The following is a 20,467-nucleotide window of genomic DNA, read 5'->3' as shown; positions in this document are numbered from 1 at the left end:
TACCAAGGTTTTCTTATGTTCCTCCCAGTGATTTAAGTGGGGCTTTTTAAATTCCAGAGACTAGTTTATGTTGAAATTTGTGCAGAGTTAAGACACAAATGTGCACAGACTAGTTACATCAGCACCCAGCTTTCACTCAGAAGTTTAGAAATGTTAAGTATTAACGAAGTTAAAATGTTTATTGTTGTGAGACTGGCACCGATATTCAGTGGTTGCATTTAGTGGGAACTGGGTAGTTAGTGCAGCTGGATCTCCTTTGAAGATGCTGGACAAGCTGCTCTGTCTGATGGCAGCTGTTAACGGCCCAGATGAAGTGTCTTCCAGCTTGAATGACAAGTCTGGGGGTCAGTGGCAGAGAACACTGCATGTGGCTGCAGAGATTGCCAGGATGTCCATGCAGATGCTTCTTTCCAGTCTCTCCATGCTCAAAACCAGCTCCCACTTGCCAGTCAACTGATTGAAAGCTGGGACCTAAATAGTCCTGACCTTTCTCATGTGGCTTCTGCAGCGAAAGAAGGTAGGTCCTGCTTTCTCAGAAGCAACCTGGCGAGAAAAGGTGTAATTTTCTCTCTGTTGTTTTTCTGGGGTTTCATTATTTCTTTCTTCCAGTTCACTCCTGTCCCTTTGGTGCTGTCACCTGGCTGCACAGTGTATGCCATTGGCAGGGTCTGTAAGGGACCAGGTTCTGGTGGCCTCAGCCAACCCCACCATCTGTGTGCGTCTCTACACACTCAGCATGGCTCCACGGGAGCAGGGATAGCTGGATTTAACTAGTCAGGATACCTGGTTCAAAGGATGGGGAGGGGTTTGGCCTTATTTTCTTGCCTTTTCCTCTGAGATGGTGCCCGGTGAGGAGCAAAGCAAGGCACGGTGGCCACACTTGCCACAAGAGGCAGAGAGATCCATTCTTCCTCCAGCTAGAAAAGCCCTGCAAGCTGGACAAGCTCCCTCCCCCAACAATTTAATGTGTGCCCCCCCATGCCTGCTGTCCCCTTCTTTTTATTAGAGCCCTGTGTTGTGTCCATTATAACCTGGGTGAAGGAGATGCTCCCAGCTTCTAAACCCTCTGCTCAGTCCTTTTCTTTCTCCCTTTTTTCTGACTTTTCAGCAGCAGGAAAAGGTTCTGCTGTCTGCACTACTCTGTTAACCCCACGCAGACTCCACTCTGGGTAAGTTTGCGTGTGTTGAGGCACTGGAAAATGGATGGGATAAAGGCAGAAACTGGCCAAAAGTCACGAAGCTCAGCTTCATTCAGCTGGCTACTTTTGATTGGATACCTCCTCCTCCTCCCAGTCTTCCTATGGAAACTTGGGCTCATAGGGGGCTGAATAAAGAGGTTTTTCTATATCAAGAGTAACAGCCCACTGGAATGGTCATCATGGTCTTTCACTGAGGTAAATTTCCTGGCTCCATGCATAAATACATGTAACAGTAACCTGCTACAGAGGCACGTGGAAAGGCTTTAAAGTGTTATCTGCTATTCTTTTGCAAAGCAGCAGAGGCTGGAAATGGAGCTGAATGCTGAATGAGAAACTTTAATGCAGTAAAACTTTATTGAGGGTTTGATATCCCGACATGTGCTATCACTGGTAATAAAAGCAGCAAAAATAGTCAGGTGTTTGCATCATTTAACTGCAGAGGAATTTTCATTGCTCTAATTCAAAGCTAATTTCTGCAACTGCAGCCAGTTCTCATTTAGCCCGTGCTGGGGAGGGGCTATCAGATACCACTGTGAGCCTGCTCCTTTTTAGCATTTCAAAGGCTGCTACAGTTCTTTTATCTGGACTGGAATTCTGTACCGAAAGGGCAAACTCCCAGATATTTCACTTCTGTTTGTCTGTTAGCAATGTGTGACTATTCTGGGAAATGTGATCATGGAAAATAGCTCATTGTTGAGTTTTATGACTGCTGCCTCTTGACTCATGCTTTGTTTCAGCTGCCCATCCTTCGAAATCCAGGTAGGCATAGGAAAGGGGCTGAGTTGGGTCCTCACTGTCAGTGTGAGTGTGGACACGCCTGCAGGCAGGCTGAGAGGCTCCAGGGATCTGCCACAACCCATTTTGCATCCTGGGTTCTCCCACCCATCTTCTCCCTTGAGGTGCAGTGTGTGTCCTTGAGAAGCAGAGTGTCCTGCTGGCACACGACCCGCAGAGGAGGTGGGAAGAGGCTGCCTCTCAAATCTGCCACCAACTTTTATCCTGCCCCAAAAGTCACTCTGGAGAGTGTAATTGCTTGGCATGTCTGCACAGGGTGTGCTAAAGGATGCTAAAGGAGCTGGGACAGAGGTTTGCCTGGTTATAACTCATACTTGCTTGGGAATATTGGGACAGCTTCAGTCATAGGCCACCCTACACTTATTTAGATACACCCAAACATATTCAAGCAATGTGGGGTGGGAGGGGAGGGGCATGGTAGGTGCCTCAGGGGAGCTGCACCTCAGGAGTGTAATGGGATGGCAGGGTAAGAATGGGTGGGGTGATCAGGCCTGCTGCTGTTAGCACTGCTTACACCTGAAACCAGCCTCAAAACTGAGAGCTAAACCTCTGCATCCACACATTCCCCAGCAAAGCCCAGCATCCAGACTTGCACGTGAAAGCAGCACCTTCCAGGCCTGAAAGCAGGAAGCACTTTGCATTTTTTTCTCGCTGCCTGTTGGAGGAAGCCACCCCTTGTTTCCTTTAAGAGCCTGTTCCTACACAGGTCATGCACGTGGTGTGCCAAGCTGGGGACATAAACAAGTGGAAGTGAACAATGAAGGTAAGATACCACTGCAGACCAAGGGGTTTGATTTTCACTTCTGGTGTACCTTGAGTGAGATGGCTGGCTGTTCTCAAGGTGAATGCCAGCACTCCTGCCAACAGCAGGGACAGGGGTAAGGGGAAAGGAGCCTCTCCTCTAGCAAGGAGTTTTCACCTCCTCGGTGGGAATGGCTTCCCAACAGAAACTCCTGGTATGGAGAGTGTTTGGGAAAACTCAGGCGAGGGTTGAAGGGATTCAGGCAGGTGTCCTGGTGAATGTGACTGTTCCTAGCCAGTTTGAGCACCTCAACTTCATCCCAGGCTTAGGAAGGTGACTGGACCTCTGTACAACCCAGAGAGAGAGGATCCTATAGGTAATTTGTGGTACAATGACCCACAATCTACAGCAAGGCAAGCCCAGTGCTGCCTCATCTGTCCCTCTTGTGAAAGTAGGACTGCCATTTGTCAAATTTGGCAACTGCAAAGTCATCAGTTGCTATTTTAGCCAAATTTTCCACCCTTCAGCCTTTTAGTTTTAGCCCAGGAATGCTCTCTGTTTCAATGCCATGTGTCTGGTGTTGGTGGGGGGTGATGGAGCAGCTTTGCTTACTAAGGGTTCCCAGCAGCGTTAAATTGACCACTCCCAGGTTTTGAGGTGTGAGCTGAAAACACTGATTTTTATAGCAACTTGTCAAAAAAAACCCCACCCCAAATCCAACACTAAAAGCCCAAAGTGGTCTAAGAACAAAGAAACCCATAAAACACGTCAGGTCACAATTAAACAGGAAAGAAACAGGGCTAAAAATAAGATCTGTAAATGGCCTTGCCAAGGATGCTCTAGCTGCTGATAAAAGGCTCTTTAAATATACCAAAGCCACAAAAGCAGCTAGGAAATCAGTGGGAATGCTGATGACAAGGGTATAGAAGCAGCAGATGGGGATGATGATGTAGCAGAAAAAGTCAGTGATAACTTTGTGGCTGCTTTTACAGCTGAAGCTCTTGGGGAGCTCCCCATGTCTGCCAATCTGCACTGGATCAGCTGGGAGAGCTCAAACAATTGAAGGAGAAGGGCAACACAGAGTAAAGAGCTAACAGGAGTAAAGGAAAAGCAAGTGAAGTCACTTTCATTGAGGTAAGAGGAGGGATGAGGTCAAATAGAAAAAGTGGTAAAGTGACTGGGAGCAGAGCCTGATCCTGGGGAGCCAAAGGATCAGCACAGCCCAGGGGTGCAGGTGTGGGGGACTGTAATACCCAGCTGTGTTCCCAGCACATCAGCACAGCCAGACTCACTGAGGTGCACTGAGCCACCACTGATGGGTTTCCAAAGCCTTTGGCTCAGAGTGGCAGCCAAACACCCACCAGAATCTGGGGACACAATGCTAGAGAAGGTCAGCATAAAGCAGAAAAAACCCCTACAGGCACAGCTGGTGAACTTGCTGTCATAGGATGCTGTGGATGCTGTATCTGCAGGTTCAGAAAGAGATCAGGCAAATTCACAGATGCAAATGCATCCTTGAGAGATGTAACAAAAGGATGAGAAAGTAGGGATGCTGGAGGAAGGGGCTGTAAAAGAATCTGGGCCCCCAAGACCCAGTCTGTCCTGTTGCTGGACCAGAGTCTGGGGCTGGAGGAACACCCTGGACCAGGGGGACATTTCTCAGCTTCTGAATGCATTGACCTGCTTTGTTCAACATCAGCATGGGCTGAAAGGTGATGCCTGTGGCTTATGTGCATAGTGGATCTTATATGCCCTAGTTATGCCCAGGCTGTTCATAGAAGAGAGGCAGGGCAAGGTTCTGTACATAGGGCTCTGCTGTTTGTGTAAAGACAGCCCCATAAAACAAACAAAGGGAAAAATTCACAAGCAGATAACTGGAAAAAATGCAGAATGCTTCTTGCTCTTGAGTCTGGAAGGTGCTGCCTTTCACACACAGGCTCCAAAGAGCAACCTCCGGAGAGCAAAGTCTATTCCTCTCCAGGAGAAAACCGAGACCAACAGCTCCCACTCTCCCTCTCCTGGCAGAAGGAAAACATCTCCTAAAGGAGCTGTGCCTCTCCTGCTTCTCACCGTTCCCAATCCCCTGGACACTGTCTCCAAGCCCCAGGCAGTGCCCCCCAGAGCACCCACTACAGTGGTGACATCAAGGGGAGCAGAGAGAAAACATCTGCCCAACTGGTGGCCAAACATGGCAGAGATTTCCCCAGGGGAATTGGGAGATTTGCAGGGTCAGATAAAGTGGGAAAAGGAAAACAGAGCACTGAGAAGAATTAAAAATATTGCTAAGGACGCCAGAAAGAACTGTGGAGGGACCCAACATTGCTTTTGGTGCGCATTTATGGCAACCAAGTTTGTTGGGTGGGTTGTTTTTTTGTTGTTGTTGTTTTGGTGGTTTTTTTTTTGGGGGGGGGGATGGTTTGTTGTTGATTTTTTGGGGTTTTTTTTTTTTTGGTTTTTGTGTGTGTGTGTGTGTGTGTGTGGTGGTGTGCTTGGATTTTTGGTGGGTTTTATTTGTTAGTTTTTTGTTTGTTTGTTTTTTGGGGTTTTTTTGGTGGTTGTTGTTGTTTTTGCCTGTTTTGAGACTTTAATACCACTAGTAACACTCTAGGGGCCATTTGTCCCATCTGGTTTCCCTGTCTGGTCATTGTTTGGCAGCCAATTTCCAAAGGTGGTATTAACATCTTCCCACAGTAACATCCATCACATCTGGGTGGGTGGGAGGGCAAGAAAGGCCCCCAGCCCTCCTGAGAGAGCTCCCTTGACCCTCACTGGTGGCACTTCTCCTTGTTCTGTGCTAAAAGACATGAGCCTGGTTAAACATTAGGGAATCTCTGCCTCTCCTTTAGTCAGAGATATCTGGATGTAGCTGGGGAAAGAAAGTCTGCTGCATAAATGAGACTTTGGGGGGAGAAAAAAAGGCTTTCTCTCAAGTTGATTTTTTTTTTTATCCATAGAGATCTTTTATAGGGTAAAAAGTTAAAAGAAAAAATGTTTCATATCTGGAACAGTCAATGAATTCAAGAGGTCATTATAGTGCTAAGGTTCCTAATCCTCTCTCAAGCAGAGGAATGTTTAAATTGGTGAGAAACAGGGGTCAAGTCCAGGCAGGTATTTCAGAGCCTAACTTGTACTGACATTAATGGGAATAGGGGTCTCTGGGGAGGAATTGTGGGCCTGGGCCTGTATATCATTCCTATAAATGAAACAGGGCTTGTGTAGCACATGTGTAACAGTACATTATTATTCTTTTCAAAGCAAGGTCTTTCCTTGTAGACTCTTTGGCATTTCTCAGTTGTTTTGTCCTTCCCAGATTGGTGTGAACAGATTCTGCAGCAAGCTCATGTTGGGCAAAACCCACTTGCCAGAAAAATAAGCAAAAAAACAGAGTCCAGAACTTTATTTCAGGTAGTGATTAAATAGCCAGGTGTCAGCTGTGATTTGAAAAAGTTGCACGGGGCATTGTGAGGTCCAAACTACACAGATCCAGGTGAATTCCTTGGAAACTCGTTTGTACCTCCAGAGCCCTCTGCTCACCCTGGTGCTTGGGCCTGGAGCTTCTAGTTCATTCAGCGGGAATTTTGCCAGAGATCTGAGTGGAGCCAAGCCTAGCTGGCTCTGCCTGCTGACACTTTAAATCGTATTTGATGATGCTTTCCCTACATGCAGGCACACAAAGGGAACCTCTTCGGGCTCTCCGTTTATAAGAAACCTCAGCATTTACTCCTGGCGTTTGTGGCTCTCCCGGAGTGCTGACCAAAGTGGCACCAGTTTATGAGAGACAAGATGTGCAGGAAGGCAGAATATTTTTCAGCTCGCCGTGCAGGGCGGTGAGGACGGACCTTGAGGCTGTCTCATCTCCTCCCTCTGGTTCCTCTCTGCCACCGAGCAGAGCTCCTGGCCACAAGATGGAGCTGGCTCTTTGCACTTGCGGGATGAGGCAGCCAGAGGCAAAAACTTTTAATGAGCAGGCTTTCCTTGGGGCTAACCATTAACAGACACACGGACAGGGTTCCACCGAGCTGCTGATTTTTAACCCTCTCCTGTGTCCCAGCCTTGTGCATCCCCACGCCTCCGATGGCGCATTACTTAACTCTGGGGATTGGGGCATATTTTTTGCAGATGTCCATCACCCTTTTCAGTTCAGCACATCAGTGAGCTCCTCCTGTAAAGAGCCTCTCAGGCAGCCCAGTGCCTCCCAGCCTGCTCCAACCAAAACTTGGCCAGATTTGGTCTGCCTTCATCATCCCTGTCTCTGCCTTATGTACCATAGAGACACAAGGAAAGTCTCCCCCTTGCACCTCACTTTCCAGCTCAGCAGCTTCAGGCATGGACTAGCTCAGAGATTTATTCTGAACTCTACCTTTTTTTCCTCTATTAGAGGGTCAAAACTTGGCAAAACCACTTTAGGTGCCATTCTCTGCTTCCCAGAAGTGTTGCAATGCTGCTCTTCAGCAGGTCAGGAGTTGTTTGGGACTAGTGTTGCTCTTCAGTATCTGAGAACAGAGGTTGGTCCTTAGATGGTAAAAAGATCTATTTTTATAGCAGGCAGCGGCAACATGTGCTGCATCTTTAGCCAGAGAATAGAAACAGGATTAAATTTATTATTGTAATTTTTGGCATGTGGTAGTTGCCTATTACTAACCAGCATTTTGTGTGAATTGTATTTTTTTTTATAGCTTCCTTGGAGAAAGAAGGAGACAAACTTTTTCCATGGCAGTGAAAACCCCAGCAGCCTGGTCTATGGGCTCACTGGTGGGAGGAGGCAGAGTTGCCCTGTGCCCACAGCTTGTACCTCTGCTCCCCTATTTCCCACCATGGAACAGCCAGGAGGAACCAGCAAACAGCATGGTGAGGATCTGGAAAGGAAAATTAAGTATTTTCCCAATACAGGGAACGTGGTGTAGGCTTGTAACACGGTGGAGGTTTCCAAAGTTCAAACGAGTTTGCCTTTTATTTCACATCCCTGATCCTACACCCCAGTTTCACCCTAGCTCTCATACAAGTCCTTTTTATTAAAACCATAAATCAGTCCACTTTTTTCACCATCTGAATTCCAGTTTGGCCATCCTTTGTTGTGTGGAGAGGTGCTTGGACCAAAGGCCTGAGAGGTGTTCAGAACCTGCTGCGTACCAGTGGTGCCCGAAACCAGGCTGCACCTGGATTCCCCATCCAGCCATCTGACTTCTGGAAATAGGTAATCTTAGATGTCCTAGCTGGTCTTTCTTGCACACTAGAGAGCTGTGCCTGGGATCCTGAACTTACTGCAAATGTGGTGGTTGAATGAGCTATACCCAATAATGTGGCTGTAATGAAGTTATATCCAGACAGATGATGTTTCTACCAGCTGGAGCTGCTAGGAAGTAACAAACCTAAACTTATGCCACAGAGTCTAAAAATGGGAGAAAGTCAGTGATGTCCCAGGATTCTGCTGCTGGAGAGTGGCTGTATTTTGTGAAACACTAAGGCAGAGGTGGAGCTTCACCCTGGAACAGGCTTGGTGCAAAGGCCTGGGAGTGGCTCAGACTGGTGCAGAGAGAGGAAGGCTTCACCACTGAAAATCCAGAATGTCTTTAGTGCCATGACAGACATCTAGATGTGACTCAGATGCTTTTATCCACCCTTTCTGCCCCACGGAAGATATGACAATGAAAACCTATCTGTAAAACACATGGAATATCTCAGATAAAGGATTTTATTTGCTTCAATTGATGATAAAGGAACCAAAGAATCAACTTATAATTACATCACTTTCAAATTCATGCCCAGGTCAGATACCCTGGGTTTATGTCCTGCTTTAACCATAGTGTAAACTGTGAGTGATAAGAAAGTGAGCATAAAGATCAGGCCTTTCCAGACAGGGATTTTCCTCTCTCTGTTACAGCAAAACTGTGCAATGATACTGAAAACCCAAGTCCAAGGGCCCCTGTGGCATGTACATACTTAAAGCAGCCTGAGGGATCTGTCTCGTGGGCTGTGATCCTCAAGAATGGCATTTTGTAGACAGGAGACATGATGGTCAAGAGAGAAAAGACCCAAGCTGTGGTGACAGCTGTTCCTGGAGATCCTGGGAGACTTTGTTGTAGGTCATCCTTTCACAGTTCTCAGGAGACAGAGCCCATTTTTCTGTTCTCTTCCCAAAGTCTTGGTGTTGCCTCAAACTCATCTTCTACAGAGTACATAATAATCTTGTTGAGACATGGGCACTAAAAGCTTTTTTTTTTTTTTTTTTCCCTCAATCCCTTATTCATAACAAGGGAATCCCAGGAGGAAGATCAAGGAGTTATCTGGTTTCATATATGCCCCCCCATCCCTGACTCCAGAAAAACGACCAGGACACATTGTCACCTGCGAGCAGGAAGGTTTTATACCAACACCTCCTCTGGATCTCATTTCAGGCCACACATTACCTCTGCTCATGTCTCATCTCTTGGTCCGTGGCCAACCTCAAGGACACAAGGCTGTCTGCTTTGTCTGACACTGAGCTTCTCACCTCATGGTCACCACAAATTCCCCCTTGCTGTTACAGCTGGCCACTGGTACCCTTACATCCCGTTTTTCTGCTGCTTGTGGGGCAAGAGAACAGTAGCAGCTTTAGAGAAGGGTATTAACACTCTTCTCATCAGGGAAGCCACAGCATTTCCCTGTAGCTCCAGGGGTCTCTCTCTGTACACACCACGCTGTGGTCTGTTGGTCAGGGTGTTATACTGGGATGAGATAAACCTCCTGTGGCTCCGAGGGACCTTCAACGGGTTTGGCTTGAAAAACATGACTGACAGCAGATGGTGAGCATTGACAACATCTCAGTGCTCAAGAGGTGCATAGCAGCAGCTCCTGACCTTCCCCCTTCTCGTGGGGGTTTCTCAGGGGGCTGTGGGATGAGCACAGCCGGGCACGGTGAGCACCAGGTGCTTGTGCCAGTGCCATGGGCGCCTGCAGAGTGAGCTCGGCCTCAGCTGAGCCCAGCTAAATATAACCAGAGACTGGGGAGCTCCTCCGCCTTGCCTGGCTCTGGTCCTGCTGCAACACATTCCTCTGAAAGTACTGCCGGCTTCCTCAAGCCCTCTTCTCTGCTCCTTGAGATACCACAGTCGAGTCTCACAAAGTGGTTTCTTTCCCTCCAAGGAGTTTCTTTACGCCATGCCCCTGCTTTTCCTTTTCCCCCTTGCTCATTCATCATTTGCCCCTGTGCATCTGCTCCTTTACCCGGTGTTTTTGGGGCAGCATGGCAGGACACAGGGACAAGGGACGAGTGTCTGCCTGCTCCTACAACCAGGAATAGTTTAAAGCTCTCAAACGTGAGTCTGTCCATGGGTACTTCTACTTGTAGTTGTGTCTTGGAGAATTTGGGCATGGCCACAAGATCCAAGAAGGGACTTCTGGGTCCACACAAGGCTTCTCTGGGCAGTAATGCTCATATTGAGTACTTTCTCTTGCAAGTGCAGGATCTGCATTTCATTTTCTTTTTTTCTTTTTTTTTTTTTTTTTTTTTTTTTCCCCCACAGGAACATTAAAAATATTCCACAGAGGAACAACCTGCTTTGAAGTCTCCATACACCACATCTTGCATGTTCAGGTTAGTCCCAACATGGCCATTATTAATTTTATTATTAATAAAGGGTGACAGCATGTACCTTGTGTTTTTTGGGATAAAAGGGAGAGCTGATGCTGTCCCTTTCCCCCCACACACAAGCTGGCTAACAGCTCGAGGGCAGCTTGTAGGTTATTGCCTGTCCCACATACCCCACTCCTAATGAGGTTTTAAATGAGGCATTTAGTGATATTTTTGCACTGGCTGCAAGCAGTATGGTTGTGATGCTCCTACAGACACACCAGGACTAGGTTTGATTTAGCAGCGCCGGAACAGTTAAAATGTTACAACTTTTGTGGGCGTGTATTTCCTAAAACAACAAACAGTCACTTCAAACCCAAACCTGGTTTCTCCCGGGGCGTGAAGGGGTTGAAGAAATCAGCAAAGTTTGTGAAAGCAGCGTTGGAAATCAATCCAAGTAAGGGGAAATTTTGGCAGGTGGCATTACAGTTAATCACTTCTGTCTGAGAGTCTGCTTAAAACACAACGTGTGTGTTTTAAGCAAAATCTGATGGTGAGATCTAGTAGACATGAGGGTGTCATGCAGGTCTGCAGGTCATGGGCAACTTACCTGTTGCTATAAACTGCTTTTAAAATCAATGATCAGCTCCAGGGATGATTTATGATTTAATTTAAAAGCAGAAGAATACCGAAAACTCTCCAGCAACCCAAACAGGATCATAAACCCGATGCTTCCTCTCGATGTCGCTGTCCCAGGCGGCGGGCGCGGACCGTGCCAAGATCCGCCAGACAGCGAGCGCAGCGCTGCGCGGGTGCCCCGGCTCAGCGAGCCCGTCAGGGAACGGGCACGCTCTGTCTGCACAGAGAGAATCCCCGAAGCAGGAGAAATGCCACGTAGGAGCAGGCACTGACCCCTGGGGAACGAGTGCAAGCCCTGCTGCGAGCGAGGGCGCGCATTCCTGCTGTGCCTGCGGGCACATCCGTGTGCGTGCCCGTGTCCGTGTGTCCGCGCACGCCCCGCCTGTCTGTCCGTGGCTGTCCCTGCGGCTCCGTGCCTCTGCAGGGGCAGCCTGTGCGTGTCCGTGTCCCTGTGCGGGGGCCCGGCCGTGCCCGCGGGTCCCGCTCCGCGCCCGCAGCGGACGGGGCTACGCCTCCCTGCACGGGGCGGGGAGGCACCCTCGGGAGCGGGACAGACCCACGGACACGCGGAGAGGCGCACGGACAGGGGACCCGCACGCCGCCCCGTCCCGTCCCGCCGCCCCCGGGCAGCTCCGCGGCACCGCCCCCGCCTCCTCCTCCCGCCGCCGCCGCGGCCGCACAAAAGGCGGCGGGGAGGGCCCGGCCGGGAAGGGCAGCCCGGCCGCCCCGGCCGCCGCACCATGCCCCGCCGAGGGGGGCTGCCGGCCCCCGCCGCCGCCCGCCGGCCCCCCCCGCTCCTCCTCCTCCGCCTCCTCCTCCTGGCCGCCCCGCTGCAGCCCGGCAGAGGTAAGGGCCGCTCCGCTCCCGCCGCCCCGGGCCCTGCCAGCGCCGCTCCGGAAGGCGGCTTGTCCCCCAGACCTGCCTCGGTGCTCTCTGTTACCGTCCGTGTTCTTTCCTCATCTCGCCCCTCTCTTCGCGGTGCCTCCCCCCGGCGCCCGCTTTGCTGTGCGCCCGCAGCCGGCGGGACGCGGGTCCCCGCTGTCCCCGCTGTCCCCGCTGTCCCCGTGCCCGGGGGTGCCGCTGCCGGGGCTCTCGGCACATCCCTCGCCGTGCCCCGGCTGCGGGCGGACCCGCGCTCCGGCAGCGCTGCGGGGCACGGAGCGCGTCCGCGGGGTGTCACACCTTCGCCTTAAAAAGCGTGCAACTGCTATTTATTTATGTGCCTCGCTCTCTCTAGATATTCCGAATGGAAGCGGCTGCGGCCACTTCTGTTCAGGGATAAGCACTTCCCCGGGATGTTTGCCTGCGCGCTGTGTGTGTGATGGGATGAGGAGCAGCAGCAGAAAGCCACGCACGGGCTGTCGCGCTGCCGGTGACCGCTCTCCACGCCCGCACCTTGTATCGTTCCTCACCTGCACCTTGTACCGTCCCCCCTCGTCTGCGTGGCACCCAGAGAGAGATGTCCTTGTCCCCCCTGGGGATGCTCTCGGTTTCCACACACACGTGGACTGCAGTGCCGTTTGTAACTCTGCTCCAGCAGTACTGGAAATAGGGTTTTCCTCCTCTCTGAGCACTTGGGGAAAGTTTTTCATAAGAAGGCAGCCCACAAAATGCCTAAGTCCACCATTCCAGACTTACTGTCAGTGCTTGATATTTTAATGAGTAATCTTAGGAAGAGGCTCATCTCGCAGAGTGGCACATAACTGCAAAAGCTCAGAAGAGGTTTTCTTAACTATTTTTTTTTGTCTGTGTGTCTAATCCATGAAATTGATGGTTCAGTATTGCAGCAGACCATCTCGAGGACAAGTCTATTCGAATGGTTATTGCAAGTACAGATGAAATTCTCTTTTTGCACTCTTAGCTGTACAAAGTGCATCACTTTTTTTTTTTTTTTTCTCTCCTCTGTCTTCCCTAAGCAAGCCAGTACATTCACCTCCGTTTGAGGAGCTGCCCAAACTAGGATTTCTTGCAGAACAGGTTTAAAATGAGGTCTGATTGCCTGGAGCATCTTTATGAGTAAATTTGCTGAGTACCTTTCATCAGAGTTTGCTATCTTGCTCTCCATCTGCAGTTTGATGTACTAAAATCTCTGCTGTCTAGTGGGATACACCGTCTTCTGCTTTTTTGGGCTCTGCTGCAGCTCAGTCCAAGAGAAGGATGTCATTTGAGATGTTCTTTGTGCTTGCTGCAGACTGCTGTGCAAAATAAATAGGGTTCAGGGCTTAGGACTCAGTGGCATCAGTATGAAGGGCTGCATGTGGGCTGTGCAGCTCAGCAATCTGTGGGGGTGGATTATTTACCTTCAGAGTAATCCCGGCTAAATCCTGGATGGAATTTCCTCCATTATAAGAAGTTTAGCTGATTTTTCAGGAGTGGTTTCACTAAATGTATCACAGTGCAAAGAGCAGACTGAGCTCCTTCCAGTCTCACTGGGTGACTTGCCCCAGCATATCCAAGGATCTGCACTGGCATGAGCATCATCAGGTCCTTGCTCTGCCTCATTCGGGAAAGACTGCACTGAATCAAGCACAGCAAAGACTTGCATCTGGAAAACCCTCTGTGTTTCTGCCCCAACTTAAAAAGCTCAGGTTTCAGTCTAAAATTGGAGGGCTTCACAAAGCTCTGTTTTCACAACAATGCTGGAAATGGTTTAGTGTTGCTACAGAGTGGAAAGAAAAGCATACTTGGAAACTTCAAAAGCAGCCACCGTGAGGAATGTCACCCCATGGCTGGCCACAGGAGCGTGGGCTGCTTTGGTCATGGCACGCACTGGAAGCAGGAGACCTGGGTTTTCATTCAGCTACTACTGTGACTAAGTAAACCCTCAAAAATCCAGCAGTCAGGAATGGAAGTAAATATTTCCATGCACATGGGCAAGTGAAGCTGTGGGAGAGCCAGGGCTGGGTAGCCAGGGTACAAATGCAATTATTTGCTACATAAAGCCCATTATTTTTCTGGGTTACCCTGTGCACAGCTGCCAGAGCAGCAGCTCTCAAGGGCAGGCTCTGGGATGTGTTGCAGGGTTTGCAAATGCAAGTGTTAATTGCTCTCTAAATTTTAACTCAGTTGAACAAGTTACATTTTGCTTTATACTCCCTATTTATGTTTTGAGCTCTTGCAATGTCCAGGAGCTGGAATATAACTTCTGAATGTGAACAAGGAATGGAATGCCTGGGGATGTGGTAACAGCCAGAAGGAATAAAAAAAAACCCTCACTCTTAAGAAGGCTCTTGTTTGGTATGAATGAGGCCAAGGAGGCTGTTTCAATGAGAGCCATAGAGAGTGCAGGGCTTGGCTCTCTGGGGTTAGAGTTAACCACCTTGTGGGCAGCAGAGGTGCAGGACTCTGGCACGCTCAGGCCTCTGCAGTGACTGACAGGACCTACTTATCCTCTTTTTGTTTTTAGTCCAGGGCACTGGCTAGGTTTTCCTCCAGCTGTCCAGCTTGATTCACTGCTTCCTGTGCTCACAGCTCAGCCCCTTGTGGGAGCGACCCAGGCAGCCACGGCTTTCCATTTCTGGGTGCAATACTCACAGGGGATACAGCAAAAATCCTTCTTCCAAAGCTCCCATGACAGAAAGTTCTTGGGTCAGGAGAAAACTTCATGGGACTCTTCAGCAGCTATTGGCAAGTGTGCGGAATCTGCAGATTCCACCCAGTAGCAGCGTGGTGCACTGGTATCTGCAGATGCCACTGGCTGAAAATAGAGGCCTGACAATGCTTTTATTGACATTTGGGTTGGAAAAAATAGCAGACTGGGAGTTCAAGCCTGAGGCGTTTCATTTGGAGTGTGCAGCCTCTGTGCTGAAACCTCGGCTGAAGATTTCTTTAATCATTTATTGACAGTGGAAGTTAATAGCTGCACCCGGGGGAGCCGGGCCATCAGTGGCATCGAAGGGCACATTCATAGCCACAGGCATGCTTGAACAAGCTGCTGCATTCAAAGCCCATCCCATTGATGTCTACTTCACTTTACTTGTGTGGTTGCACTTCATTTTTAAAGCGCAAATTGTGGATTTTGTGAGTGAAACCTGCTCAGGACCCCTTGTGCTGCCGGACATCAGCACTCCTGGAGCAAAGAGCATCAGCCTGGCTGATCCCCTGCTGGCATCACAGGCAAGGAGAGCCCTCGGTGTCTTCCACCCCTGCTGCCTTGGATGTGTCCCAGTGCAAACACACTGCAAGGCTTAACCTGGATATCCTGTGGAAACGTCTCTTGTAGTAAAATAAAAGTCATTTACTGTAACGTGAGTCCGCTGTCAGAATCACCTGTGTGGGAAGGGGAGACGAGTATATGGCAAGAGTGCTTTAATATGAAAATTATGGGGAGAGCCCCCCCCTATATTCAGCTAGAAAAAATGAGGAGATGTGCCTAAATATGTGACTTTAAAGTCAGCATCTCAGGGGCTTTTGGACAGCCAGCTCCATGTTTCAGACTGGTCAAACAGTTATTGCCTTTTGTCCACAGCAATGGGAGTATTTGATTAGACAGATGAGCATCTGGACTCTTTGATTAACCCAAAAACATTGAAAAAGAGTAAAGGAAAATGACCATATTCAGTCGTATTTTAGAGGTTCTCAGCACCCCAAAGCAAGTTTCTGTCCTTTTCATTTACCTTAGGGAAGGAAAAGAAAACAAGACCTCCTTACAGGTGAAGAGGGATTTACACCTCCTCCTGCCTTCTAGGCTCCTGGCAGATTATTTGCTCTTGTTTGAATTTACAGTGTGTTTAGCATTAAGAATGTCTCAGAACTCTCCTAAACACTGTTTTGGAGTGGAATAACCATCCTGTTGTCTCTTGCTGAAGGTCTCAATCTGTGCACCAGTGGAAGCGCCACGTCCTGTGAAGAATGTCTCCTCATCCATCCCAAGTGTGCCTGGTGCTCCAAGGAGGTAGGTGGGCACATCTCCTTTGTCTTCCATGCTTTCTGTAGTGCTGGAAGGGAGCTCTTTTCTCACCTTGCCTGTTCCTGACTCGAGCCACAAGGGGTGAGTGAGGGCACAGGATGCTCCATGCCGAGTGTATTTTGGGTGTATGCGACTTCTCAGCTCTTTGACATCATAGGAAGTAAGTCTTTGACCCCACCGGCCCCTCTCAACAGAGCAGCACTGTTCCTTCAGTGCATCTGTCCCTTCAATTACCTTCTTGTTTTCAGTGGATGCTGGATTCCTGCATGTGCTCTGTGTTGCAGGGAGCCTTGCTCCAAAGCTCTCTCCCTAAAAAGCCCCAAGCCCCTGGCTAGTGTCCTGCTACGTGTCCCTTGTCGTGTGGCCTGGCATGGGCTCTTTGTAACAAAGATAATTCTCCTTTCTGAATCTATTGTGTCATTTTGGGGGGGTGACCCAGGCTTCTGGCATTAGTGCCGTGAGTTGCACAGAGTAACTGAGCAGAGGGAAAATACATCCTTGTGTTGATGCTGAAGCTGCTCACTCATAATTCAATTGTTCCTCCTTGTTTGTGAGGAATTGCAAATACCTTCCCCTGCTCCCTAGGGGCTGCTCATGAGTTTAGATCTATATATAATATCCAGTATATGTCTTAGCAAGATGACATACAATTTCCAGAGAACAAGGTGTGTGAAAGACCTAATAATGTCTGATGCATAGAAAGCAATTGCCTGCTTAGTGCCTGTCCTAGGTGTTCAGGAGAGAAGTATGGATGCTTTCAGATGTTTGGAAAAATTCAAAAAACAGGCTGGCACAGCTGCTGTGTCAGGAACCAATTTTGGGATGTGAGAACCCCAGAGCAGTGGATGATCTTGAACCTCTCGATGGGCATGGCCAGTGGTGATGCTGTTCTGTCCCCTGCTGACCCTTATTCCTCTAGTGTGGCCATGCCTGTTCCCTTTTCACCCTCACTTCACCTCCCAGCTGCAGCTGGTGCTGAGCTGAGGATGCAGGCTCTGTCCCCTCTGCTGTTCCCATCCCTCCTCCTGCCAGGCCTGCCTGGGGCAACTGCAGCTCCAGGGCAGAGGCTGGGCTTCACTGGGTTTTTCACTGGTAAGCACAGTTGCAGCTCTCCAGGGAAAACCTTTTACAAATGCTACAAACACCCTGACAGTGTAAGAGCTTCCATGGGTTGTGTTTTTCCAGCAAGGCAATTGGTGTGCAGAAGGGAAAGGGTAAAGCAATAGATCTTGCTTCTGAGACATCTTGTAAACAGCTGTAAGAGCTCCTCTTCCAGCCAGCTCATCTGTGGTGGTGAGATTGGATCCAGGAACGCTGGCTATTAAGCTAGGGGTACCCAATAGCTTGTGCTTGTTTTGTTGTTGTTGTTTTGTTGTTGGTTTTTGTTTTGTTTTGTTTTGTTTTTTTAACTTGGCATCAAAAGACAAGTTTCTGCAGAATGCTGCAGTGGAGATGTTTATCTGGTGGTCACTGTGACCACTAATTGTACTAATGGGACTGGCAGCCTGACTCTTATCATGCAAACGGGATAGTTACCAAAGAAAAAGAAAATTCCTGACTGGAATGGAGGGGCCAAGGAGGAAGATGGGTGTTTACAGGGAAGTCCTGTAATACTTCCTGACCTTTAGCCTGCAGCAGCTATTTAAAAATATACAGTTCAAGGTGTTTTGTTCCAAGAGCTACGTGTTTAAAAGCTGCTGTTCCCATTACATGCTACATGCTAAAACTTAGCAAGTTCTTATTCTAATTCTGTATTTTTGTATTTTTTTTATGTACTGTTTGAAACTAATTATTTCACTTTAGCTGAGGTCATCAGGTGAGGTAATGGGATTTCAAAGGATACCTGGAATTTTTCAGCTTCAGAAAGTTTTAAAGTAATATTATAAACTATAATATCTGCCTTCTTTTCATGGTCATTTCACCACCTTATTACCCCTCCCTCTGCTCCAGCCTAATCAGGTTTATTAAATTTATTAAATAGCTCTTGATGTGTTTTCCTTAGCTCTTTCCATTAGCTGCCATTTGCTATCTATGTTGCCAGAGTGCATATATGCCAGTCAAATTTTATAGCTCTTTAAATATCAGGGGTAAGATACTGGAATGGGTTCCACAGATGGCAGCTGTGTGGTGGTGGCAGAACCTCAGTCAGCTGATTTGTGTGTACTTTGTGCTCCCTTTGCATTTACTTTACATGTTTGGGAGCAAATTGCGCCAGCTTTTATCAGCTTTGCAAGCAACAATTAATAATTTTGTCAGAAAATATATATAGTAGAAGTCTATTAGTACATGTAGTATAATTCTATATATAATGTGTACTTAGAGGCTTAGAGATTACTGTTATATGGTTTAGAGATATATATATATACACACACACACATATTGTGTAGTTATATATATAATTGATCTTCCTGTGTACATATACCTTCTTGCATTTCTTCTGAGGAAATATTTGGACAATAATTTCACTCGGTGGTACTGTCATACCAGTTTCTTTGGGAGCCCTGTCCCAGTAGCTTCCCAGGAGGGATAAGGTCCCTTGAATTTACATTGCCTTGGGCTGTGAGGATAAGGGGATGTGTACAGACAGATCTTACAGCAGAGCAGCCAAGGTGCTCTCACTTTATGACTGCCACCTCCTAACCTGTTGGTACAGGGTGCATCACATCCCCTGCCTTGGGTGGACTTTTCACTTCTGCTTGTGTTCAGCATCTCTGTTCACATCCAAAGGGGTGATGATGGATGAGCTGATGGTAGCAGCTTCTGGTGAGCAGCAGCCCTAGAGCCTCCAGGGGCTGCTGAGCTGGAGGAGGCTGTGGAGCTGAAACCACGAGTCTTTGGGCTCTTGGAAATTTGGGAGCAGACATGGATTCTGTTGGCTTGTGGAAGAATACCTTGAAAGGCAGGCCTCAAAAGTGGTGATTTCAGTGGCACTCAGAAGAGGAGGTGTGAATATGTGGCCTTAACCATCACCTGAGCATGCCTTGAAACTGGACTCTTGAGGGAGAATGGCTCTTGGGGTGATGGAGACTGCTGCAGCCTTTCCATCCATGCTGGAACTCAGGAATCTGCAAGGTCTAGGAGAAGCTGGAAATGAAAGTGCTGATGTGGTGCTGGTAAAATATTCTGACTGGAAACTGCACACTGGCCTGTGGGGTTGCTGTATCCCTGTGGCAGCCTGGTTTCCGTGTGTAGGACCGGAGGACGCTTGTTGGATTTTTTGCAGTGGCACCTGGCTGCCCAGGCTGAGCAGGACTTGTTGGCTTTGCTGGGGAGAACAGGGAGCTCTGGAAGGGGCTTCAGTGTTGTCCCCTGAGCTGCCAGGGCAAGTGTGATAGACACGTGAGGGTTGTGATTGTGACAAACCTTCCTGGGGTGATTGCAGGGGGTAAAGCTCTTCAAAAGAGCATTTGGAAGCACCAGCATGGGGGGGAATTTTCACCATTACATTTTCTTTTTTGCTGCTTTGGGGAGCAGTGTACCAGTGAGCAGAGGCTCCTCTTGTTTGTTAGGTGGATGAACTGTTAATCTATCCATTACCTATGTGGATGCATTTATGTGTGTACATGGAAATCAGAGATACACATTAATTAAACTGAAATGTCCTTTTGGAGTAAGTGAATGGAAATTTCTCCAGTGGTACCCTCTGTTTTCCAGCAGGTGCTTTTACCCCATCTTCTCCCATCTCAGAAATGTGTGCCTAGAGAATGAGGAAAGAAAATCAAGGATGTTCCTAAAGGGAACGTGTCAAGTTATTTTTTTTTTAATGGGAGAAAGCAGGCATGTTTCAGACTGAGTTAGTGCAGAACTGAGTTGATTAAAGCAAAAAATGATTGAGACCTTCAGCAAAAGGGAACAGGATGGGCTGAACGGTAGGGACATGCCTAGTCAGGAATTAGATATTAGATACAGTGAGTGCCATTCTCCATTTTTATAGCATGAACCAAGCAATTTGTCTTAAAACTGTCAAACTGATGAGCATGTAATTGTCACGCTGTTGTCTGCATTCATTCTGTCTGCCTGTGTGCATTTGCCTTTGTGAGCTTGTTAGCCCCGAGGCTGGCCCACGGGGCTGGAGCAGCCAGAGTTACTGACAGGGGCTGGAGGACCTTCCAGAGTGCTCCTCTGTGGCACAAAACAAAGTTTGGGGTGGTTTTTCCCCTTGTGAGGGGCATCTGCTGCATTTCTTGCCCAGGCAGGCCTGCAGGCAGACAATCAGCATATACTGGGCACACTGAATTGCTCAGCTAACCCCAGGGTGTTCCGTGCTTGGGGAAAATTGGGGTTTGAACCGGCATGCTGCATCTGAGCTGCTGTGGGGCTGCCTTTTGGTGTGGTTTCTCACGAGCTGTGCAATGCCCTTTATTCCCCAGGTCTGCTCATCCTTTTTCCCTTTACTGAACCTCCATGAGCCTTGATTTTCTCTGTCACAGAAAACCTTGCACTAGAGTTGGATGGTGCCTGGTAGCCCCAGTTCTGGCTTTGGGTTTTGACCTGTGGGTGCAGCTTGGGTGTTTGTTTGCAGGGTGCAGTGGTGATAGCTGGGACTTTCCCAAGGCCACTGTCACCCCCTGCTCAGTGTTACTCTGCCTGGGTAAGAAATCAAGGTGAAGCAGAGGTCAGTCCTGCACCTCTGG

General features: G+C 48.5%; 1 protein-coding gene across 1 annotated transcript in view; it reads left to right on the top strand.

Moving 5' to 3' along the window:
- Nucleotides 1-11,529: 11,529 nt before the first annotated feature.
- The window catches only part of ITGB5 (integrin subunit beta 5), a 58,384-nt gene continuing 49,446 nt past the window's right edge, over nucleotides 11,530-20,467 (top strand). The window contains exons 1-2 of the mRNA XM_063400881.1: nucleotides 11,530-11,770; nucleotides 15,733-15,818. Of these exons, the coding sequence (XP_063256951.1) occupies nucleotides 11,665-11,770; nucleotides 15,733-15,818 (192 nt within the window). The 5' untranslated portion in view covers nucleotides 11,530-11,664. The remainder of the gene's footprint in view (nucleotides 11,771-15,732; nucleotides 15,819-20,467) is intronic.

Source organism: Prinia subflava, chromosome 6 (assembly GCF_021018805.1).
Source record: "Prinia subflava isolate CZ2003 ecotype Zambia chromosome 6, Cam_Psub_1.2, whole genome shotgun sequence".
NCBI classification, from domain to species: domain Eukaryota; kingdom Metazoa; phylum Chordata; class Aves; order Passeriformes; family Cisticolidae; genus Prinia; species Prinia subflava.
The sequence above is the reverse complement of the archived record's forward strand: the minus strand, read 5'-3'. Positions and strand labels throughout refer to the sequence as shown.